The following is a 26,189-nucleotide window of genomic DNA, read 5'->3' on the forward strand; positions in this document are numbered from 1 at the left end:
ATTCACCTTACTCTTCATTCATGTATTCACCTCACTCTTGATTCATTTGTTCACCTCACTCTTGATTCGATTATTCACCTCATTCTTAATTTATGTATTCACCTCAATGTTTATTCATGTATTCACCTCACTCTTGATTGTTTAATTCACCTCACTCTTGATTCATGTATTCACCTTACTCTTGATTAATTTATTCACCTCACTCTTGATTCATGTATTCACCTCACTCTTGATTCATTTACTCACCTCACTCTTTATTCATTTATTCACCTCACTCTCGTATCATGTATTCTCCTCACTCTTGATTCATTTATTCACTTCACTCTTGATTCATTTATTAACCTCACTCTTGATTCATTTACTCACCTCACTCTTTATTCATTTATTCACCTCACTCTCGTATCATGTATTCTCCTCACTCTTGATTCATTTATTCACTTCACTCTTGATTCATTTTTTCACTTCACTCTCATTTCATGTATTCACCTCGCTCTTGATTCATGTATTCACTTCACTATTGTATCATGTATTCCCTTCACTCTTGAGTCATTTATTCACCTCACTCGATTCATGTATTCACTTCACTCTTGATTCATTTATTCACCTCACTCTTGATTCATTTACTCATCGCACTCTTGATTCATTTATTCACCTCACTCTCGTATCATGTATTCTCCTCACTCTTGATTAATTTATTCACCTCACTCTCGTTTCATGTATTCACCTCACTCTTGATTCATTTATTTACCTCACTCTTGATTCATTTATTCACCTCACTCTCGTATCATGTATTCACCTCACTCTTGATTCATGTATTCACCTCACTCTTGATTCATGTTTTCACCTCACTCTTGATTCATTTATCCTCCTCACTCTTGATTCCTTTATTTACCTCACTCTTGATTCATTTATTCACCTCACTCTTGATTCATTTATTCACCTCACTCTTGATTCATTTATTCACCTCACTCTCGTTTCATGTATTCACCTCACTCTTGATTCATTTATTCACCTCACTCTTGATTCATTTATTCACCTCACTCTCGTATCATGTATTCATCTCACTCTTGATTCATGTATTCACCTCACTCTTGATTCATGTTTTCACCTCACTCTTGATTCATTTATTCTCCTCACTCTTGATTCCTTTATTTACCTCACTCTTGATTCATTTTATTCACCTTACTCTTCATTCATGTATTCACCTCACTCTTGATTCATTTGTTCACCTCACTCTTGATTCGATTATTCACCTCATTCTTAATTTATGTATTCACCTCAATGTTTATTCATGTATTCACCTCACTCTTGATTGTTTAATTCACCTCACTCTTGATTCATGTATTCACCTTACTCTTGATTAATTTATTCACCTCACTCTTGATTCATGTATTCACCTCACTCTTGATTCATGTATTCACCTCACTCTTGATTCATTTATTCACCTCACTCTTGCTTCATGTATTCACCTCACTCTTGATTCATGTATTCACCTCACTCTTGATTTAGGTATTCACCTCACAAACTCAGTCTCGATTCATTTTTTCACCTTAGTCTTGATCCATGTATTCACCTCACTCTTTATTCATTTATTCACCTCAGTCTTGATTCATGTATTCACCTCACTCTTGATCAATGTATTCACCTCAATCTTTTTTCATTTATTCACCTCAGTCTTAATTAATTTATTGACCTCACAAACTCACTCTTGGTTAATCTATACATCTAACTGTTTATTAATTTATTCCCCTCACTCTAGATTCATCTCACTCTTGATTCATTTATTCACCTCACAAACTCACTCTTGACTCATGCATTCACACTCTGACTGGGGAACATCATGAACAGCATGAAAAAAGTCACTGACCTGTGAGCAGCTCTCTGCTCTGAAGACTTGTGTCCATGTTTGTAGGTGAAACTTCCAGGTGAGCTGAGCTGCTTGTGATCCAGACTCAGGGAAACACTGATGAACCGTCAGTGAGGAGGTGTGTCTGTCAGAGACATCAGTGCAACATACTGTGTTGTTGACTCACACTTTTATAACATAGTTCAACAACAAAACATGTGCCACGAGGATAAAGACGTTTGACAAGTTCAATCACAATCTTGATCTAGAAGAAGGAATGCAGTCTTGTTCACCTGTCGCTGCCACACCTGTTGCTGCCACACCTGTCGCAAACACAGCTTTATCTCTTTCACTTGTTTATTATCCAGTTTCATCTAGTTTTGTTCTTTTCATCCAAACAAGTCTTGGTTCTGATCCAAATGCTGCACATGTCCTCCAGGTGTCTTCAGCTTCACACACTTGACAGAAGCTTCCAAGACAGTGATGGACAAACACATCAGCACTTCTGAAGCATCATTGACATGTGATTATTTTCACAACAAACTCGTCGTTGTGTTCGTGGAATACTCTTGGCCACCAGGTGGTAGTATATAACCATTATACGTTGACTGAGTTGGTAGTCGGCCATCTTGTTCGTGTTTATGACGGTGGTTGGACATTAATCCCGTAGTTGTAACGGCTCAGGAATAACGGCCCCTTTCCAAGTTTGGCGAGCCAAGTTTAGGGGTCAATCACCGTATCAATCGACGAGCCTGTCGGACTGGGAGGTGGAGCCAACTCCCAAGACCCGGTCCAGGGGGCAAAAATATCCACCATTGCGGACACCGGGGCACAGTCAGACCTCTGGTCTCTGGAGGAGTTCCTGGCTTATGGGTTCTCGCACAATGACCTCCACTTGGAAGGTCGATCATAACCTGGTCCACCTTCAGTCACAGTACACTCCTCTGGTGCAGAGACAGACTGTGACCACTAGGACAATCAGAAAGTGGACCAGCTGTGGAGGACGCCATCAGAGACTGCTTTGACACCACAGACTGGGATGTGCTGCTGAAGTCACAAGAGGACATCAAGGGTCAGAAACACTATATAACGGATTATATATTTAGATTTCTGCTCAGACGTTGTCGCCCCTGCTGAGACTGTCCGCTGTTACCCTAATAATAAATTAATTTTACGCCGTTGGTAACAAAGGAGGTCAAGGATGTCCTTAACAGAGAGAAGGTTTCAGGAGCAGGGACAGAGACGCCATGAGGTCAGCAAAGCAGGAGGTGAAGCCATGCTGGGGAAAGTACCAACCCTGTAGAAGACTTCCTGTATAGTTCCAGTCCTGAAAAAGATCCGGCCGAGCGAGCTGAATGATTACAGACCAGTGGCGCTGATGAAGACACTGGAGCGGCTGGTCCTCAAACATCTCAGGCCACATGTCCAGCACGCACAAGCCCCCTGGTGTAGAAGATGCCATACTTCACCTCCTGCATCGGACCTACTCTCACATAGATTAAGGATGTGGCTCAGTGAGGATCCTGATCCTGGACTTTTCTAGTGCCTTTAACACCACCCAGCCCACTCTGCTGCAGGACAAATTGACAAAGATGCATGTGGACCCTGGTCTGGTCACCTGGATCTCGGACTATCTCACTGATCGACCACAGTATGTCAGGCTGGAGGACATCACTTCTGACACAGTGGTGTGCATTACAGGAGCACCTCAGGGGACAGTACTGGCCCCTCTTCTTCACCATCTACACTTCAGACATTTGCTACAACTCTGAGCCGAGTCTTGTCCAGAAGTATGCTGATGACACTGCCATTGTTGTATGCATCAGGGACAACAGCAAGGACGAGTACAGAAGTCTGATACATGACTTTGTGGACTGGAGTGAGAGGAACCCCTTGCAGCTGAACACCTCAAAGTCCAAGGAGCTGGACTTTGGGAGGTCCAGGACAAAGCCATGTCCAGTGTCAATGAAAGGCGACAAGTTGTACCTCGGTGTGTTGCTGGACAGTAAACTGACACAGACCATGTGTATAAGAAAGTTCAGAGTAGACTGTACTTTCTGAGGCAGTGTTTTGTGCTGAGGTGTGTTGGGTTGGGAACAGGAGTGTCAACAGGTTGGACAGGTTGATCAGGAGGGCTCTGTGGTTGAAGCTGGACTCACTGGTGACAGTTCCAGATCTCTGGAAAAACTACTGTCCATCATGTTCTATTTCTAGTTTTACTACTAATTCTACTTGTACTTCTACTACTCATTCTATTACTCCTTTTACTATTTATACTACTTATACTTTTACTACTAATTCTACTACTGCTTCTACTACTTCTACTACCGTTCTAGTACTTATACTTATACTACTAATTCTACTTGTAATTTTACTACTAATTATACTACTGCTTTTACTAGTAATACTTACACTAATTTAACTAAAATAATAAATAAATAATATAATACAATAATTTAAAATTAAATAAAGAGATGTTTGGAAATGTCTATCAATGGTACAAGAACCACAAAGGATGGGACGATCTTGGATGAGTTGGATGACATTCGACCTACAACAACCTTGGCCTTGATGGACAAACAGCGACGGTTTCCCAACAATGACCAAAGGGGGATTTGTATGTAAGTAAGTTAGTAAGTAATATTTGTATCGCGCTTTTCCTTCTTGTTTGATTTTGCTTCCACTAAAAAAACAAAGTAAATTATAATAATTATAATATTATCCATGTAATTTTAATAGTTTCCTTTGGACTAAGACTCAAAGGTGGTGCTCCATTATTCCAGGTATATTCTTAAAATATTACATTGTAATATTTGTAATAACCAGAGTGCTGGTCGTTCTGATCAAATTTAACCCTATACTTACTACACTTCAATACTATCAATACTATCAAGACTACACAGTTCTCGCTCAAGTTATTTCTAGAATTAACCTGACAGTTTTCCAGTAAAAAACATACCACTTGAAACAACATCGAGAGAAAATGAAGATTCTGGGAAGTCGAAGTCAAAGACTAAAAGAGAGGAAGTAAGTCAGTAGAGATACAGGTCTACCATCAGGGGAGAGCAGTCGAATATCAACCAGTGAGACGTCTCCCTGAAGGTCAGAGGTCACAGACAGCGAGAGGAGAAGACAACTTCACTACACAAACGGTCGATCAATGTCTTGTTTGAGACTTTGGTATCGATCATGTCGGATCATTGAGCCATAACATTATGACCACCTGTTCAATGTTTCAGAAGCTTTTTTCCATTTCAACTTTTTTTAAATAATTTTAAAGCAAACTATTGAAGAGTAAATGATGTAACCTGGTCAACAGTCTGAGTGACTCACGTCAACATGATGAAGTTGAAATGATGTTTGTTTTAAGTCCTGAAGCATCTCTGAGATCTTGCTTCAATGAAATAAATAAATGTTTCCAGGCGGAAATGTATTTCTATTCATTCACATTTCAACAAAACACCTTTTTTTCTAAACTTTTTCTTAAGTCAATTCTGTAAAGTAAGATGTTTTGAAAAAAACATATATATTAAATATTACAATTTTATTTATATTTTATTTTATCTTATTTATCTTAATAAATGCTGTGGCTAATTAGATTAGATAGACTACAAATAGATAGAATAAAAATTAGGTAATGACGAATGAATCTATTTTGTCAAAAAGTCTCAAATCTGCAACGCTTGTCAAACATCTCCTGCTCTGACGTACGTTCCAGTAGAAACACTATTCAAACTTAATAACATTTTCAAGTCTTTTGTAGCTTTCTTGGTTCTTCTGGTCACGGGGTAAAGCGCACAGTCCCTTCTCACCATTTCCTGGCGGGGAATTGTCTCGTTTTAATTGCTCGGCATTGGAATCGTTCCAGTCGTGCGACTTAATCTGTTCAGTTTATGGAATATTATTTGAAACAATTATTATTATTTTTAAATGTGCTTGATTTGAGCAAAAAATCATTGACATCTTAAAAATCGTCTGGACCTGGACGAGCCTTCGTGGGTCAGAACATGTTTCGATGGGCTAGAGTTCATGAATAAGACGAGCATCTACAGGAGGAGAGTTCAAGTATCTCACGGTCTTGTTCACGAGTGAGGGTAGAACGAAGCGTCAGGTTATCAGTTATGCAGATGGAAGGTTGTTCTGATCTTCACATCAAAACTAATCAATAAAAACAACATTTGAAATATTCAATATTGTTGATGTCATTGATCCACAGCTGCTTCTGGAGTTACTGAGTTTATTTGACCTTAATTTTACATAAATAACAATTCAAATATTCTGACCTAATTACTAAAATTAACATTAAAAATAATGTTAATAATAATAAAGGCAGGAGGGATCAGAAGAGCAGAGACCTGGACTGTTAAGGGTTGTTTACATATTTGACACAACAAATGAACGACACAACTTCAACCGTGTGAGTAGATAAGATCATGTTGATCATCATCGACCAACAATCAGTGAAAACTCTTGATGAAGCTTCATGAAGCCTCACTTTCTCGGTTCTTTCACTTCTTAACCTTCTCATAGTAATGTTTCAAGAGAGAAACATCTCACGGCTGAGAGCGCCATCTGGTGGAGCAACAAATTGATTCATGTTTTCTTTCCGCACAGATCATCAAGGACCGAGTGTTTTCTCACGCGTCCAGGAACAAGTACATGTGGAACTTCCTGCCTGGAGGACTGCTGGTTCTTCCCGAATACTCCACACATCTGGCCCACTTCCCGTTCTACTACCTGGGCCTGGGTACACACACGCGTCCCCCCCAAAGATGTGTCAGGGTCAGTTGTAGAAATGCTGTTGTGTTGTTTCATAAATCCAGGGGTCACTCCGGGTCAGGAATTCACTGCCGTCATCCACGCCGTCTCCCCGCTGGTGTCTCAGTCTCAGCCAATCATGAAGCTGCTGCAGGTGGTCTCCAGGTCCAAGTCCTGCTCTCAGGTCAGTCAGTCAGTGTGCTGCAGGAAGTCAGCTTTAAAGAGTTGTGTAGATATTTGGTATGTGTGTTGTGTATCGTTAAGAATGTATAATATTGACACAGTATTGGCAAAAAAAGATGCAGATTTTTAAACTCTCCAAAATTTGTTTGTATTATATATGTATATATATATATATATATATATATATATATATATATATATATATATATTATTAAAAATGTACCTATATATATATATATATATTCTTGAATACATTTTTTTCCATATAAGTCTTTTGAATATTGTTGCATACAGAACATTCTTGTTTTATTAATTAATTAATGAAATCTTACCATGAAAAGATCTGAAAGTCAGAACCAGAATTTTAAAATGATCCTGAAACAAACTAATGCAGAGATTTAAGGATCGGAGAAATGTGAGTTCTTCTACGAGAGCGAATCAGAATTCTGGCTGTTTTGTATGAACTGCAGGCGAGACACATCCTTCTGGTTGAGACACCAACATAACCTCGAGTAATAAATAATAACCTGAGTTTTCTGGGATGTCATTGAACGTCGACATCATTCCTGCAGATCATCATCATCTGGAACAGTGAGAAAGCTCCGCCCATGTCGGTTCCTCTCACGGTGACGGACGGCAGACGGAAGGTAAGAATCTCGTCCTCTCTGTGACAGGTGTGTCGCTCATGTCCTGACTTTCCCCGATGGCTCATGTTTGTGTCGCAGGCCTCCAGTCGGTTTCTACCTCACGTTGCCATAGAAACGGAAGCTGTGCTGAGCCTGGACGAAGACACGGTTCTGCTGACCAGTGAGGTTTGTGGACACGATGGCGAGAAGGAGGAGCTTCAGGATTGACTCTTGTCGTTCAGGTCAACTTCGCCTTCCTGGTGTGGAGGAGCTTCCCCGAGAGGATCGTGGGTTACCCGCCCAGGAGCCACTTCTGGGACCCCCTGAAACACACCTGGGGCTACACGTCCAAGTGGACCAACGACTACTCCATCGTGCTGACTGGAGCTGCCTTCTACCACAGGTGACCACCTGAAGAACTTCTTCCATCTGAGGCCGACGTGGAGCTGTTGTTCGTCCAGACAAGTCTCAATAGTCTCCGTTACAGACGCTCGGCATGTGCTGCTGTCAGCTGGACCTCCATCAGAGCCACAGTTCAAAACAGGCTGAAAGTAAAGTCGCTCCAGCTCAACGTGTGGTTCTCTCTTCACCATGTCGAGGGTGAACATCTCCTGAATCCAGGGTTCCATCATCTGAGCTCTAGTCCATCATCACTTCATACTGCGACATGAATGAAGCTCATCACGGCAGGAATAAGATCCACGACTGACACATCAAGCGTTTTATAAACTGTTCAAACACTTAAACATCATCATTAAGAGAAGAATCTCAAGAATAAACCATGATTTCACAGATAATTCAACAGAAGAACATGAGCCTCTACATGGCGCCGCACGAGCAGCAGCTGGTTACAACAGCTCCCTCTTTCTTCTTACTTTTTATTACACTTTTTCCATTTTTTTGGCGTCTTTTTAATTTTTTCTTTAGAGTGGTCGGATCTTGTTGCCGTTGTGCACAAAACGAGACCACTTTTACAACTTTTGCATACGGTTTTCTGCTATTTTCGTCACTTTTGGGAACTCCGTCGGCAGACACGCTCAGCGGGTCTATTGTTTACAAAAGGGATCAGCTGTTGGGGTTGCGCAACACCGCTCTCTCTCTCAGCGCGGAATGGACGATTCCCGTGGAAATCAAGAGAAAAAGACGCGGATGCAGAGCAGGTCGGATGAAACAAGAGAAGAAACGTAGGTTCCGTCCCTTTATTCCATCGATCATCATGGGAAATGTACGTTCGATCGTGAATAAAACGGACGAGCTCGCTGCGCTGACCCGGCATCAGAGAGACTTCCGGGAGAGCAGCCTTCTATGTTTCACGGAGACCTGGCTGACGGAGAAGATCCCAGACTCTGTTGTTTCCCTGGAGGGGTTCAAGATGGTGCGTGCGGACCGGGACATGGATGGAAAGAGGAGAGGAGGAGGAGTGGCGGTGTTTATTAATGAGAGATGGAGCGATCCCGCTCATGTCTCCATTAAAGAACAAGTGTGCACTAAGGACATAGAGTTTGTTGCGGTGGGCATCCGCCCGTATGACATCCCGAGGGAGTTCTCACATGTGATTGTGTTCACTGTTTACATTCCTCCCTCTGCGGACGCAGCTGCAGCGAGCGAGAGGCTGAGCGCCTCAGTGTCGGACCTGCAGCTCAAACACCCGAACTCTCTCCTGCTCATTAACGGGGATTTTAACCATGCCTCACTCTCCTCCATTCTTCCCACCTTCACACAATACGTGAAGTGCCACACCCGGGAGGACAAGACTCTGGACCTTTTGTATGCAAATGTAAAAGGTGCCTACACCTCCACCGCCCTGCCCCCCCTCGGCCGCTCTGATCACAACCTGATACGTCTGCGACCTGAATACACTCCCATGGTGAGGAGACAGCCTGCACAGAAAAGAACTGTTAAGATGTGGAATGATGAAGCCAAGGAGAGGCTGAGAGACTGCTTTGAGTCTACAGACTGGAGCGTGTTCTCTCATGGTGATGACATCGACACCTTCAATGACCATTCCACGGATTACATAAAGTTCTGGGCGGGCAACGTCACGCCGACCCGCAAGGTGCGGTGCTTTGCCAACACCAAGCCATGGGTGACCCCTCAACTTCAAGTTCTGCTCAACAAGAAGAAGAGGGTGTTTGCTTCAGGGAGCAGAGAGGAGCTTAAAGAGGTCCAGCGAGAGCTCAAGAAGGCGATCAGGATGGCCAAGGAGGAATACAAGAGGAAACTGGAGGAGCAACTGGTGCAGGGCAACACAAGGTATGTGTGGAAAGGCCTGAAGAACATCTCAGGTCATGGCCAGAGTGGAGCCAGAGCCACAGCAGGGGGAGACCAAAGATGGGCCACTGAACTTAACCAGTATTTCAACCGGTTTGATCAGGGCCCCCCTCCCCCCTCCATCTCTGCCCCCCACTCTTCAAAAAGCTGTTTTTCCCCTGCTTCAGCCCCCTCCACCCAACTGTTCTCACCTCCAAGCCACCTTTCTCCCCCCCAACACGCCCTACTTCAGCTGCCCAACCCCCCACAGCCACCTCTCTCTGTTACATCTGAACAGGTGATGAGAGAATTAAGGCGACTGAAGATCAGGAAAGCTGCTGGACCAGATGGACTCAGCCCCAGACTGCTCAGGGACTGTGCTGATCAACTTTGTGAGTTGGTCACACACATCTTCAACCTGAGCCTCAAACTGGAGAAGGTCCCGGTCCAGTGGAAGACCTCCTGTGTGGTTCCGGTTCCCAAGGCGGTGCACGCGAAGGTACCAAGCCACTTCAGACCAGTCGCCCTGACCTCCCATCTGATGAAGACCTTGGAGAGGCTTGTACTCCGCAAGCTACGCACGACTGTGAGCTCTGCGTTGGATCCGCTGCAGTTCGCCTACAGGCCAAAGATGGGGGTGGATGACGCCGTCATCTACCTGCAGCACCGGCACTGACTCATCTGGAAGCCGCCGGTAGCACTGTGAGATTCATGTTTTTTGACTTCTCAAGTGCTTTCAACACCATCCAGCCGGCGCTGCTAAGGAAGAAGATGGAGGACGCAGGAGTTGGGACACAGCTGGCAGCATGGACGATGGACTACCTCACCAACAGGCCGCAGTATGTGAGGCTGCAGGACTGCAGGTCTGAGGTGACCATCTGCAGCACCGGGGTGCCTCAAGGGACAGTGCTGTCACCTTTCCTTTTTTCCCTCTACACGGCGGACTTTACCTATGACTCCAGCAGCTGTCACCTCCAGAAGTTTTCTGACGACTCGGCCATTGTGGGCTGCGTGTCTAGGGGGGGCGAGCTGGAGTACAGGTCAGTCATCAAGGACTTTGTTGACTGGTGTGAGAGCAACTACCTTTGCCTAAACACCGGTAAGACAAGGGAGATGGTGATTGACTTCAGGAAAAAGTCCCCACCACATCAACCGGTGAGCATCCAGGGCTCGGACATTGAGCTGGTGGACAGCTTCAAATACCTGGGTGTTCACCTCAACAATAAACTGAACTGGTCCACACACATCAACGCCGTGTACAAGAAGGGCCGAAGTCGCCTCCACCTCCTGGGGAGACTGAGGTCCTTCGGAGTGTGCAGACCACTTTTAAGGACCTTTTATGACTCCGTGGTAGCCTCTGCTATCCACTACGCTGTGGTCTGCTGGGGAGCAGGCAGCACGGACCGGGACAGGAAATGACTGAACAGGCTGGTCACGAGGGCCGGCTCTGTCCTGGGCCGCTCGCTGGACTCGGTGGAGGAGGTGGGAGAGAGGAGGACACTCTCCAGACTATCCTCCATCAGGGACAACACTCTCCACCCACTGCACCTGACCGTGGAGGAGCAGCTCCTTCAGTGGCTCAGGCCCCCCAGTGTAGGACGGAGCGTTATAGAAGGTCCTTCATCCCAACTGGTGTCAGGATATTTAACTCTCTACTTTAAATATCCTGATGCTAATCCGTAGTGTGTTTTTCTTCTCGTGTGTTTTATTTTATTTTTTTACTTTTTTTGTTTTTATTTTAATTTTATTTTATTCTATTGTATTTTGTTAATAGTGTTACATTTCTAATTTTGTAAATAATTGTATATTTTTAAGATCTTTTTTATTTTATTTTGTATTATCTCTTTTATTTTTATTTTTTTCCTTGCACTTTATTTTTTTAAACTGCGCTGTTGTGAAAGTGTGTTTCCCTCTGGATGAATAAAGCTTTTCTATTTTCTACAAGTCTGTCCAATAAAATAAAAGAATGACACAAACGATTTACTAACATTAAAAAGAACAATATCATCAAAAGTTTTTTCAAAACAAAACATTTAGTTCAAGAAAAAATGAATTTAAACATTTTTCCTTTATTTGAAGCGTTTTATTCTATTGAATCATCTTTTTGAGTTTAAGCCTTAATATCGTAAAACATTAATTCTTTAATCCTAAAGTTTCTATAATAAAAATATATATTTTTAAGTTGAAAAGCTTGGAAGTAGTTTTGTATCGATTGTTCTTATGGTTTACTGAATAATAAAGAAACAAATGTTCAGACGTTAAAGGTTGAACTTCTGATGTGATGGTCTGTGAGTCTGAAGCGACCTCTAGTGTTCGCTCTGAGAACAGCAGTTTCATAGGACTGTGGTAACATGTTTCAAACTCTGCATATGTTCGCAGGTACTACCACTACCTGTTCACTCATTACCTGCCCCAGTCCCTGAGAACTCTGGTGGACCGCTCGTGCAACTGCGAGGACATCCTCATGAACTTCCTGGTCTCTGCTGCGACGCACCTGCCGCCAATCAAAGTGGCCCAGAGGAAGCAGTCCAAGGAGCTCCCGGGTCCACAGGTGGGCGCTCCTCTTCCTGAGATCCTGCCGATGCTCTTAGTCTCACCACCTTCTCTTGGCTCACCAGGGCACCAGGACGGTTCCTTGGGTCGACCCCGAGCACTTCAGTCAGCGGCAGGAGTGCATCAACACCTTCAGCTGGTTTGGCTACATGCCTCTGGTGCACTCGCAGCTGCGCCTGGACCCGGTGCTCTTCAAGGACCAGGTGTCCGTGTTCCGCAAGAAGTACAAGGACCTGGAGAGAGCGTGAACATGGGAGACAGGACTGGAGGCTGGACCAGACGACAGACCCTGGAGGACTGTCTCTGGAGCCACGAGTCCAGATGAAGAAGAACTTCTAGAACTTTCTCTGAAGCCTCGTGACGGTTCTGATGTGTGTGTGTGTGTGTGTGTGTGTGTGTGTGTGTGTGTGTGTGTGTGTGTGTGTGTGTGTGTGTGTGTGTGTGTGTGTGTGTCAGAACTGATGGTTGTCGATCAAAGGAGGTGATTCCACAAAAGGTTCAATAAGTAAATAATTCTAATCAACTCTGGTGTTTGATTTAACCCTGTCTGACCTCACATCTACCTGTCTGACCTCACATCTACCTGTCTGACCTCACATCTACCCGTCTGACCTCACATCTACCTGTCTGACCTCATATCTACCCGTCTGACCTCACATCTACCCGTCTGACCTCACATCTACCTGTCTGACCTCATATCTACCTGTCTGACCTCACATCTACCCGTCTGACCTCACATCTACCTGTCTGACCTCACATCTACCTGTCTGACCTCATATCTACCTGTCTGACCTCACATCTACCTTTCTGACCTCACATCTACCTGTCTGATCTCACATCTACCTGTCTGACCTCACGTCTGACCTCACATCTACCTGTCTGACCTCACATCTACCTGTCTGACCTCACATCTACCTGTCTGACCTCATATCTACCTGTCTGACCTCACATCTACCTGTCTGACCTCATATATACCCGTCCGACCTCACATCTACCTGTCTGACCTCATATCTACCTGTCTGACCTCACATCTACCCGTCTGACCTCATATCTACCTGTCTGACCTTACATCTACCTTTCTGACCTCACATCTACCTGTCTGATCTCACATCTACCTGTCTGACCTCACGTCTGACCTCACATCTACCTGTCTGACCTCACATCTACCTCTCTGACCTCACATCTACCTGTCTGACCTCATATCTACCTGTCTGACCTCACGTCTACCTGTCTGACCTCATATATACCCGTCTGACCTCACATCTACCTGTCTGACCTCATATCTACCTGTCTGACCTCACATCTACCCGTCTGACCTCATATCTACCTGTCTGACCTCACATCTACCTGTCTGACCTCACATCCACCTCTCTGACCTCACATCTACCCGTCTGACCTCATATCTACCCGTCTGACCTCACATCTACCTGTCTGACCTCATATCTACCTGTCTGACCTCACATCTATCCGTCTGACCTCATATCTACCCGTCTGACCTAACATCTACCTGTCTGACCTCACATCTATCCGTCTGACCTCACATCTACCCTTCTGACCTCATATCTACCCGTCTGACCTCACATCTACCTGTCTGACCTCATATCTACCCGTCTGACCTCACATCTACCTGTCTGACCTCATATCTACCTGTCTGACCTCATATCTACCTGTCTGACCTCACATCTACCTGTCTGACCTCACATCTACCTGTCTGACCTCATATCTACCCGTCTGACCTCACATCTACCTGTCTGACCTCACATCTACCTGTCTGACCTCATATCTACCTGTCTGACCTCATATCTACCTGTCTGACCTCACATCTACCTGTCTGACCTCACATCTACCTGTCTGACCTCATATATACCCGTCTGACCTCACATCTACCTGTCTGACCTCATATCTACCTGTCTGACCTCACATCTACCCGTCTGACCTCATATCTACCTGTCTGACCTCACATCTACCTGTCTGACCTCACATCCACCTCTCTGACCTCACATCTACCCGTCTGACCTCATATCTACCCGTCTGACCTCACATCTACCTGTCTGACCTCATATCTACCTGTCTGACCTCACATCTATCCGTCTGACCTCATATCTACCCGTCTGACCTAACATCTACCTGTCTGACCTCACATCTATCCGTCTGACCTCACATCTACCCTTCTGACCTCATATCTACCCGTCTGACCTCACATCTACCTGTCTGACCTCATATCTACCCGTCTGACCTCACATCTACCTGTCTGACCTCATATCTACCTGTCTGACCTCATATCTACCTGTCTGACCTCACATCTACCTGTCTGACCTCACATCTACCTGTCTGACCTCATATCTACCCGTCTGACCTCACATCTACCTGTCTGACCTCATATCTACCTGTCTGACCTCACATCTACCTTTCTGACCTCACATCTACCTGTCTGATCTCACATCTACCTGTCTGACCTCACGTCTGACCTCACATCTACCTGTCTGACCTCACATCTACCTGTCTGACCTCACATCTACCTGTCTGACCTCATATCTACCTGTCTGACCTCACATCTACCTGTCTGACCTCATATATACCCGTCCGACCTCACATCTACCTGTCTGACCTCATATCTACCTGTCTGACCTCACATCTACCCGTCTGACCTCATATCTACCTGTCTGACCTTACATCTACCTTTCTGACCTCACATCTACCTGTCTGATCTCACATCTACCTGTCTGACCTCACGTCTGACCTCACATCTACCTGTCTGACCTCACATCTACCTGTCTGACCTCATATCTACCTGTCTGACCTCACGTCTACCTGTCTGACCTCATATATACCCGTCTGACCTCACATCTACCTGTCTGACCTCATATCTACCTGTCTGACCTCACATCTACCCGTCTGACCTCATATCTACCTGTCTGACCTCACATCTACCTGTCTGACCTCACATCCACCTCTCTGACCTCACATCTACCCGTCTGACCTCATATCTACCCGTCTGACCTCACATCTACCTGTCTGACCTCATATCTACCTGTCTGACCTCACATCTATCCGTCTGACCTCATATCTACCCGTCTGACCTAACATCTACCTGTCTGACCTCACATCTATCCGTCTGACCTCACATCTACCCTTCTGACCTCATATCTACCCGTCTGACCTCACATCTACCTGTCTGACCTCATATCTACCCGTCTGACCTCACATCTACCTGTCTGACCTCATATCTACCTGTCTGACCTCATATCTACCTGTCTGACCTCACATCTACCTGTCTGACCTCACATCTACCTGTCTGACCTCATATCTACCCGTCTGACCTCACATCTACCTGTCTGACCTCACATCTACCTGTCTGACCTCATATCTACCTGTCTGACCTCATATCTACCTGTCTGACCTCACATCTACCTGTCTGACCTCACATCTACCTGTCTGACCTCATATATACCCGTCTGACCTCACATCTACCTGTCTGACCTCATATCTACCTGTCTGACCTCACATCTACCCGTCTGACCTCATATCTACCTGTCTGACCTCACATCTACCTGTCTGACCTCACATCCACCTCTCTGACCTCACATCTACCCGTCTGACCTCATATCTACCCGTCTGACCTCACATCTACCTGTCTGACCTCATATCTACCTGTCTGACCTCACATCTATCCGTCTGACCTCATATCTACCCGTCTGACCTAACATCTACCTGTCTGACCTCACATCTATCCGTCTGACCTCACATCTACCCTTCTGACCTCATATCTACCCGTCTGACCTCACATCTACCTGTCTGACCTCATATCTACCCGTCTGACCTCACATCTACCTGTCTGACCTCATATCTACCTGTCTGACCTCATATCTACCTGTCTGACCTCACATCTACCTGTCTGACCTCACATCTACCTGTCTGACCTCATATCTACCCGTCTGACCTCACATCTACCTGTCTGACCTCACATCTACCTGTCTGACCTCATATCTACCTGTCTGACTTCACATCTACCCGTCTGACCTCATATCTACCTGTCTGACCTCATATCTACCTGTCTGACCTCACATCTACCCGTCTGACCTCATATCTACCTGTCTGACCTCACATCTACCTGTCTGACCTCACATCCACCTCTCTGACCTCACATCTACCTGTCTGACCTCATATCTCCCTGTCTGACCTCACATCTACCTGTCTGACCTCATATCTACCCGTCTGACCTCACATATACCCGTCTGACCTCACATCTACCTGTCTGACCTCATATCTACCCGTCTGACCTCCAATCTACCTGTCTGACCTGACATCTACCTGTCTGACCTCACATCTACCTGTCTGACCTCACATCTACCTGTCTGACCTCACATCTACCTCTCTGACCTCACATCTACCCGTCTGACCTCACATCTACCTGTCTGACCTCACATCCACCTCTCTGACCTCACATCTACCTGTCTGACCTCATATCTCCCTGTCTGACCTCACATCTACCTGTCTGACCTCATATCTACCCGTCTGACCTCACATCTACCCGTCTGACCTCACATCTACCTGTCTGACCTCATATCTACCCGTCTGACCTCACATCTACCTGTCTGACCTGACATCTACCTGTCTGACCTCACATCTACCTGTCTGACCTCACATCTACCCGTCTGACCTCACATCTACCTGTCTGACCTCACATCTACCTCTCTGACCTCACATCTACCCGTCTGACCTCACATCTACCTCTCTGACCTCACATCTACCTGTCTGACCTCACACTTCCGCTTCCGGTGAGCCTTTGATCGGCTGCTTGAAACGTAAGCTCCTGCAATAATTGCCAAAAACAGTCGTTTTAACGACTACTTGTCCGGATTTTATGCTCATATCACTTAAGATATGTCTCAAGCATCTCGGATCTATGATCGTGATGCTCTTCTCAACATCAGAGAGTCGATGGAGGACTTCACTCGCGACAGCTACCAACGTCCGGTGAACGTGTTTCCGGCTCCGCTTCTCATCGACTCGGACTCTGTGGAATATCGTTTGATCTCTCGAGTACCGGGCGATTTCCACAAGGGATCGAGTCGGGCTGGAGTTCAGGTCAGGATGAGACGCGCAATTGCGATCGCTCGGAACAACTCTGGCGGCGGTGTTCTTGAAAGACTTTAGTGACTTCTTATCTTCCATTATTCAGATGGAATCTGTTCTTATTCTTGGAGACTTTAATCTTCATGTTGATGACGTCACATCTTGTTCTGCTAAAGAACTTTTAACTTTAACCGAAGCCTTTAATTTTGAGCAACATGTTTCTGAACCCACTCATCAAAAAGGCCACATTTTAGACTTAGTTTTTACTCTTGGCCTGAACATTTCTAATGTATCTGTACATGATGTCCATCTGAGTGATCATTCTCTTGTCTTGTTCAACCTGGACTTCATCCCTGAACCTAAGCCTTTGAAAGTTAGGTCTCAGAGGCGTGTCATCTCAGCCGATACTGCAGACAGTTTTTCTGCTATGTTTGACCATCTTTCCTTTGATGACTGTCCAGATGTGGACAGTTTGATTAACTGTTACACTGATCATTGTGTTGAAATACTGGATCAAGTGGCACCTGTTAAATCGAACTTGAAAATTCAGAAAAAACGGTGCCCTTGGACAAATGAAGATCTCCTGAGTCTGAAAGACTTTGTCGAAAGACTGAGCGTCTCTGGAAGTCCACTAAACTTGAGGTGCACAGACTTCACCTCAGGGATCTGTTGACTTCTTACAATGAGATGGTAGAAACTGCTAGATCTGATTACATCAGAAAACTGGTAGCAGCAAATAGGAAAAACCCCAAAGTTTTGTTTGACACGATTAATTCTCTCGTGTCTCCTGCTCCTCAAATCACGCCGGTCTTCTGTGAAGCTGACAGCAATGCATTGTTGAGATTTTTCATTGACAAAATTAAATTGATCAAAGAGAAAATCTCTCCCCCTTTGTTGGGAACCCCTACTGTCTCTGAGCCCATCTCCTCCTCTTGGTCATCCTTCACTGCTGTATCTTTGGGTGATATTTCGGCACTAGTGAACAAGATGAAACCCTCCTCTTGCTCAGATGACGTCCTTCCTTGTAGGCTTTTTATCAAAGTATTTGATGTAATTGGCCCCTGGGTTACCAATATGGTAAACCTCTCCCTTTCCACAGGGGTTTTTCCCAATGCATTTAAACATGCCATTGTGGAGCCTCTGCTCAAAAAACCAGGCTTAGACCCAACTGACCTCAGTAATTTCAGGCCTATTTCTAAGCTCCCTTTCTTGTCCAAGATCTTGGAGAAGGTGGTGTCTGAGCAGCTGTCTTTGTTCCTGGATCAGAGCGACATCCATGAGAAGTTTCAGTCGGGCTTCCGTAAACATCATTCTAAGGAGACAGCTTTATTGAAAGTGTCCAGTGACATCATGGTGTCGGCTGACTCTGGTAAATTCACTGTTCTGGTTCTCTTAGATCTGTCGTCAGCCTTTGACACAGTTGATCACCAGATCCTGCTGAGAAGACTAAGGGATGAAGTGGGACTGTCTGGGTCTGTGTTAGAATGGTTCTCATCTTACCTTTCTGGGCGCAGTTTTAGTGTATCTGCCAATCAAATGAGGTCTGAATCGGCAGATCTGTTGTGTGGAGTCCCTCAAGGTTCTGTTCTGGGTCCTTTATTGTTTTTGCTGTACTTGATTCCCCTTGGTAAAATCATTCAGAGATTTCCAGATGTTTCTTATCACATTTTTGCTGATGACATCCAGCTCTACTGCTCTTTTGACCCAACTGAGCCCCAAAGGCTGAACAGCTTAGTCAATTGTTTGCTAGAAATCAAACAATGGCTGAGTGAAAACACTTAACAGCTAAATGTGGACAAAACTGAAACTCTGGTGATTGCTCCTGATGATAAGATTCCAGGGTTGAGTCAGTACTTGGGTGACTTAGGTCAGTCTGTCAAACTGAGCCTGAGAAACCTGGGTGTTGTATTTGATAAAGACATGTCTCTTGTTCAACACTGCAGAAAACTGACCAGGAACGGTTTCCTTCAACTGAGAAAAATCTCTAAACTTAGGAAAATGTTGTCACAACATGATCTGGATCTTATAATCCATGCGTTTGTTTCTTCTCGTCTGGACTATTGTAACAGTTTGTTTTCATGTCTTAACAAGAAGGATCGTCTTGTCTGCAGTTGATTCAGAACTCTGCAGCGAGAATTCTGAGCCGCTCAAGTAGGATAACTCACATTTCTCCGATCCTTAAAACTCTTCACTGGCTTCCAGTTTCTTTCAGGATCAACTTTAAAATTCTGGTTCTTACTTTCAGAGCTATTCATGGTCAGGCTCCTCCTTACATCACTGATCTGATCCAGCCTTACACCCCAGCTCGGGCTCTGAGGTCTGTGGATCAGAATCTACTTATGGTTCCACGCACACATATCTACCTGTCTGAGCTCACATCTACCTGTCTGAGCTCACATCTACCTGTCTGACCTCACATCTACCCGTCCGACCTCACATCTACCCGTCTGACCTCACATCTACCCTTCTGACCTCATATCTACCTATCTGACCTCACCTGTACCAGTGTGACCTCATTTCTACCTTTCTGACCTCACATCTACCCGTCTGACCTCACCTCTACCCTTCTGACCTCATATCTACCTGTCTGACCTCACCTGTACAAGTCTGACCTCATATGTACCTGTCTGACCTAACATCTACCCGTCTGACCTCACATGAACACGGGTATCACCTGTCGTATCGTAGTGGAGCACCGTGCAGCGTCTCTCTCGCTCGAAGCAGAACAATCGTTTCTCTTTTTGATCGCCTTATTACTGGAGCATCCGTGAACATCTACATTTATTTTTGGACCAACATCCTCCGGAGTCGAATCGGGCCGAGGACAAGTTTGAAAAACTTCCCGGTGAGCGCATTCGTCAAACTTTCCTCTCAGTATGTCTCCTCCTTCTCCCTCTCCCTCCTTTGTTCTTTCCTGCTCGGTGTGTCAGATGTTTAGTTACGCTTCGACCTCCTTTAGAGATAGCAGTAGTTGTGTGAAGTGTAGCCTGTTAGCTAGATTGGAGGTGAAGCTCGTTGAACTAGAGAGCCGGTTGTGCGCTGTCGATGCTAAACCGCTAGCTAGCCAGTGTCAGGTAGACAGTGCACAGCCACATAGCCTAGCAGGTAGTCCTCCAGCAATTCCCGAGCAGCCGGGAAACCAGGGTTGGTGGGTGACTGTTCGTGGGAGGAATAGTTCCCGGCCAAAGTCAACGGAGCACCACCAACCCCTTAGCGTTTCCAACAGATTTTCTCCACTCGACAAGTCACCAGTCGAGGAACCTGCTCTGTTCATAGGCGATTCCATACTTCGGAACGTTAAACCAGCGAAGCCAGCAAGAGTAGTCCTGGGGCCAGAGCGGGCGACATTGAATCAAACTTGAAGCTGCTGGCTAAAGCTAAACATAAATACAGTAAGATGATTATTAATGTCGGCAGCAACGACATCCGATTACGTCGCTCGGAGGTCACCAAGGTTAACGTTCAGTCGGTGTGTGCATTCGCACGAACAATGTCGGACTCCGTAGTGTTCTCTGGACCCCTTCCCAATATGGCCAATGATGATATGTTTACTCGCTATTCATCATTTAATCGCTGGTTGTCGGAGTGGTGCCCCGCCAACACGTCCTCATACCCAAGGCGTCATACCGTCCTACGCCGTGCAATGTCCCCCTGGCGTCCCTAAGGTAACGTTACAGGGGGGACAAAAACGTCGGTTTTCGTCTACCCGGGTCACCCAGTAATATACAGAGCATTCCCCGACGTCGGATTCAAACGACCCGGGTTACATTTGAGGCGTCGCTTAACTCGTTGTTGCCATGGTAACGTGACGTGACGTGTCGCTGTTGTCATTTGGCTACCGTAATTCTAGAACTATGAAGCGCACTTGAAATGTTTAATGTCAACAGTGCGATTCTACCCCCGATTGTGCTTAACGACCTCAAACCACTTCAAGAGATGAACATAAATCGGTAAAAAATGCTTAATTTTAATTTTTTGAAAAGTCAAGAGGCTCTCATGGATTAATACATGCTTAAAAGGTCCTGTAAAAGTGACTATATTGTATATCTTTAGGTGTTTCAACTCCATAATTTTGACATTGTTTTATGAATGAGTAAAATAAAGTCTGGATGTGCTATTTCGCTTGATCCTATTTATAATCCGGTGCGCTTTTCTATGAAAATAGAACCTTTCATTGAGATTGCGTTTATGGACATATGCTTATTTAGCTGCGATTATGAGCGTCTACGTGACGTTTGTCAACAGTAATCGCGATCCTGCAGAGGTGACGTCACGCACGTTAATAAACTGATCGTGCAGGAATGTAGAGCCGTCACACCACAGGAATAAAATGAGATATTGTGCTTGTTTGTTTAAAAGCGCCATGGAATACAATTGTAGATGTGCTGGTATAAAGACCGAGTTAAGTTTAGTTTAAATTTAGCGTCAGCTAAAAAGTTTTCAAACTGCCGCACACGCCACTTCCGCCAAACCTCCGGATATTGACGTCACACTTGTTGACAAAGATCGATAGCATTTTGTGCTCACGTTTGTGCAGTAACTTGACGGAACCAGGTGCGCGTCACTCGTCTATTGAGGTAAGATATAATTATTGCTTTAAGACTCATTGCGTTTCATGTAACTTTCTGTGGTGCGTTCACACGAGAGCTAGTTCGCTAAAACTTAGCTTTTTAAATTATAATGTAACTCACACACGTATTTTGTTTGAAAGGAGGAAAATATATTTATATTCCAATAAAAAGTTTGCTATATTGGCAGCTCATGGTAGGCGATTTATTTTATTAATATTCAAGATATTGATTTCATTTATCACTTCCGCATATTAATACAGATAACATATTTATCGTATTTAAGTATATAAGTATACGTTTATTTTAACACTTTTGGATGAGGGATTTGATCTGTTGTTTTCTTTAAATGAAAGAATATATATATAATATTAATGAAAAGTATTTTAAATTCCAGCATAAGGAGGTAAACCAGATGGAAACACCATCAAACAATGGATGAAGGAAACATTGAGAGCTTATCTCTGAATGATCAAGTATACTTACTTGTATTTATTGATTTATTATATTTAAAAGGGAGCACTAGTATGTTTTTGTTTTGTTTTTGCATGGAAGTGACATGCAAGAACTGCCCAGAACTCCAGACTGCTTGACATGAAACCTTTCTCTCTGTGGTTCCTGACAAATGATTTCAAATGTGAAGTAAGTGAGTAATATTTGTAACATAGTGAACACAAACTCTTAGGACCGTCGGTGGCGCTGGGGGTCATGCTTGCCTCTGGCCTCGCCGGGGCCGTTCTGGCTTGGCCGATTCGGGTGTGAGGGTGGACCTGTGGGGCCTTGGGCCTGGTGGTGGTGACCGCTGGTGCCGCGATGGCCCCGTGTGCCGGCGTGGGGGTGGCCCGCTTCCGGGGGGTCTTTGGTGGTGTGCGGGGGGGGGTTGCGTTGGGGGCGGTGCTGGGGCGGGGGGGTTGCTGGTCCGGCTGACGGGGTTGGCGGGTGAACCGTTAGGGGTGGGGCTGGAGCTGGCCGGGTGTTCTGGATGGCCCTCCGGCCCCAATGGCTTCACCTGGTCTGTGGTGGGGGGCTGTGGGGGCCTGTCTTGGGGTGGGTGTCTGCTGCAGCGGTGGATGTGGTCCTCTACTTGCCCTGTGTGGCATGTGCTGTGGTGGGGGAGTCTGTCGCCCTTGGTCCTGGGGGTGCGTGGCCGGGTTGGTCGGTCTTTCGGGGGCTTCCCGGGTGGGGGGGCCACACTGGGCAGGGACATGTTAGGGGGACGGCGGAGGCATTGGGCGGACCAATGTTACCGTAGAGACCATGTACCGCCCATGCAAGTAATGCTGTCCCTCTGGGTGCTGCATGGTGGGTGGGGGCGGGGGCTGGGGGTCAGTACGTGTGATGGGCGGGGCCTTTGCACCTTAGAGACCGTTGACCGCCCATGTAATACTGCTGGCCCCCCAACTTCCCTCATGACATGGAGGAGGTGGGCTGTGGCTGTTGGGGACGTTCTACAGTTTGAAGATTGGGGGCCGTTCCCGGACGGCTGCAGCCCCATTACCCCCGCCCTGCCAACAAACTAATAAAATTTAATGGGATCCCTGCCCACACAACCGTGGCCCCCCTGTGACCCGGGGGACTCTCACCGGAGGACCTGAGCCGGTGCTTGGCCATTGTTCCCCTGGGCTCATGCGGTGGCGCTCGACCCGGCTACTGGCCGTGTTCACAGGGTATTGGGGGGGGCTCCGCTGCCGCTGCTGTGGTGGATCCCTATCTCTTTGGCTTGTCTTCTCGCGGTCCCCTGCTATGGACTTGGTGGTGGCCTGACGATCTGGGGGTCTTCCGTGGCCCGGCCTGGCCCCGGAGCTCTATCCCCTGACTGGTTTTCCTGGCTGTCCCTTGGAGGGCGGGCCCTTGGCCCCTCTGCCTCCGTGCCTGCGCCTGGTGCCTCCCCCTCTTTGCTTCCTCGGTCGTCCTCGCCTGTGCTTGCCCTCTCGCGCCGCCGGGGCCCCCACGGTGGTGGTCCGCTTTCTCGCTGGTGTTTGGGGTCGGGCTTGGCTCTGGTGGTTATCTCGCCTGCCGGGTCCTGGTCTCCCGCGGGTTCCTGCCGCGGCTTGGGCCCCCATGTCTGGATCCTGCTGTGCTAGGTATGTGCCCTCTGGCCTGGCTGGTGGTGTGGTGGCTTCTTGGTGTCACTGGGTTCTGCCTGCCCACCATGCAGGGTTGGGTGGTTGGTGCCCCTGGGTCTCTACTTGCACTCTTTTCATACACACAACCACACTCACCCACACAACCACACACACACAACCACACACACACACACACACACACACACAAAACCACACACACACACACAAAACCACACTCTAACATTTCAACCCCTCCCCCCCCCCCCTCTCCCCTCTATATCTTCACCCGTCACCGGAGTCTGTATACCTGTGTATTGTATACATTTGTCCCAAACCCACACCTTTTTATTTCTCTCCCGGAGCCCCAGGGCTCCACCTCTAGAGCTGCTGCTGATCCAGGATCTTCACCACGTCATCAAATCCCGAGTTCTCTCTCTTTTCTAGGTGAGATGGAGTGCATATCAGGTGCTGGACTAACCATCGGAGGTGGAAGGGGTCAACACATGTCAAAAGCAGGTGAGATGGTTACATCATACACACTTTGGTCTTTAAAATAGTCGTGTTTGGTAATAATGATCAATACATTTCTGTGGCAGGACGCACTGACATGCTAACGCTTATGGTCAAGGTTTTCTGGCTTCTGTTGTTGGAAACACTTGGTCGTGCCCGTCAAGGTGGTAGGTACCAACTGAAGAGTCTTTTTCAATAGATTTTACACTTCAAATGATCAGAATCATACAACTTCATACACAATGTTTTCCGATTCTGTTGACTTTCAGACAAAGAGGATTCGACGTTGTTATGGCAATAAGGAGACGGCAGGAAGTGAAAGATTCTTGAGAAGGAGATGAACCACCTCTTGAAGTCTCTGTCAAGTCGTTGTGATTCCCTGAAAGAGTTGTCTGGCATGGCAGTGTCACAGCAAGGTAAGAGTTTATTTAGCAAGTGAAGAACAGAAGTACAGCTGCTCATTCTTATTGTCTTATTCTTTTAAGATGCACCATGGGCTTGACTGGTGAGGCTTTGAAGGATCTTCAGAGCATTTGAGGAGCAGCAGCAAGTCAGCGTGATGTCACTCGAACCATGACTCGGACCAGAACCTACTACACACAAGTCTTCACTGAGGACGAGACCATCAACGTCGTGCAGATTGACTCTGATGGTTACTCGTGACATTTGTGACGATCTGTGAACATTTGTTTGATATGAAACCTGTAATAAAGCACAATTTGATATCTTTTTGAATAACGTCCCATAGTATTCATCCCAACATGATCAATGCAGTTGTAACTTCAGAGATGCCTATAATTGATACCAATGAATGCCTAAAAAAAAAAAAAAAAGTTTTTATGATAACAGTTCATATCTTTTATTATGACAGGTTGATAAAAAGCAACTCATGTACAATATTCATATTGGAGTTAATAGCTTATCCAGTGTCAAAAGTTAAAATTTTAATACTATTGGAATAATTACATCTATAATCACACGTAATCAATAATATGTATTGCTTAAGTACAAACATAATCATACATTAGTAATCAATAACATGTACATTAATTAACAGAGGCTTGATATTGAGGCTAGTGTGAACTATTATGCTCATTTTCAGACCCCCAGGGGCCGCTGGGAATGAACCGGGGCCAAAAACGTGTTTTTCATGACTGTTGCTCTTTTGCTCTTGTGACCTCTGTGACCCTCAGCCATATGAAACTTGGTCTGCGTGACCTCTGACACCTGTAAAATCATATGCTGGTAGAACCATAATGATAACCCCTCCCAAACCGGAAGTAGCTTCAGGAAGCACCTAGAGAAACACCCTTGAAAATATATGTGTACAAATGGAACATGAAGAACCTCTAAAAGTTTCAGATCATTTAAATTAACAATGGTCGATCAAAGTCCAGATTTCTCCAAGTTTCCCATGATACCATGGGGCACAGGAAGTTCATAGCAACATCAAACCACCACAGCTCAACTCAGAATGGAGTCTAGAATAACGTATCCAAATATCAGCTCTGAGGTCTGAGTAGAAAAAAAGTTGCCTGAGTCCATTTCTGAAGGATCAGGTCTGGTCATTCTGTTACACTCAGAGACCATCTTGACAGAAGAATGACAACATCTCCCTCATTTTTGGACTCATTGACACCAAACTTCTCACATGATAGTAGGAGACCATCTGAATGTGTCGTATAAATATCCGCTTTACAACGGCCTTCATGCCTCTTGAAGTTAGAGAATTAACCCTTTGATGTAGCAAACA

The 26,189-nt window shown here is 45.6% G+C and overlaps 1 protein-coding gene across 1 annotated transcript in view; it reads right to left on the reverse strand.

Moving 5' to 3' along the window:
* The window catches only part of LOC148083044 (NACHT, LRR and PYD domains-containing protein 3-like), a 214,352-nt gene extending 212,367 nt beyond the window's left edge, over positions 1–1,985 (reverse strand). Inside the window, exon 1 of the mRNA XM_087786166.1 lies at positions 1,868–1,985. Coding sequence (XP_087642292.1) covers positions 1,868–1,904 — 37 coding nt within the window. The 5' untranslated portion in view covers positions 1,905–1,985. The remainder of the gene's footprint in view (positions 1–1,867) is intronic.
* Between the last annotated feature and the right edge of the window lie 24,204 nt (positions 1,986–26,189).

This window comes from Callionymus lyra, chromosome 3 (assembly GCF_982586985.1).
Source record: "Callionymus lyra chromosome 3, fCalLyr1.hap1.1, whole genome shotgun sequence".
NCBI lineage: Eukaryota > Metazoa > Chordata > Actinopteri > Syngnathiformes > Callionymidae > Callionymus > Callionymus lyra.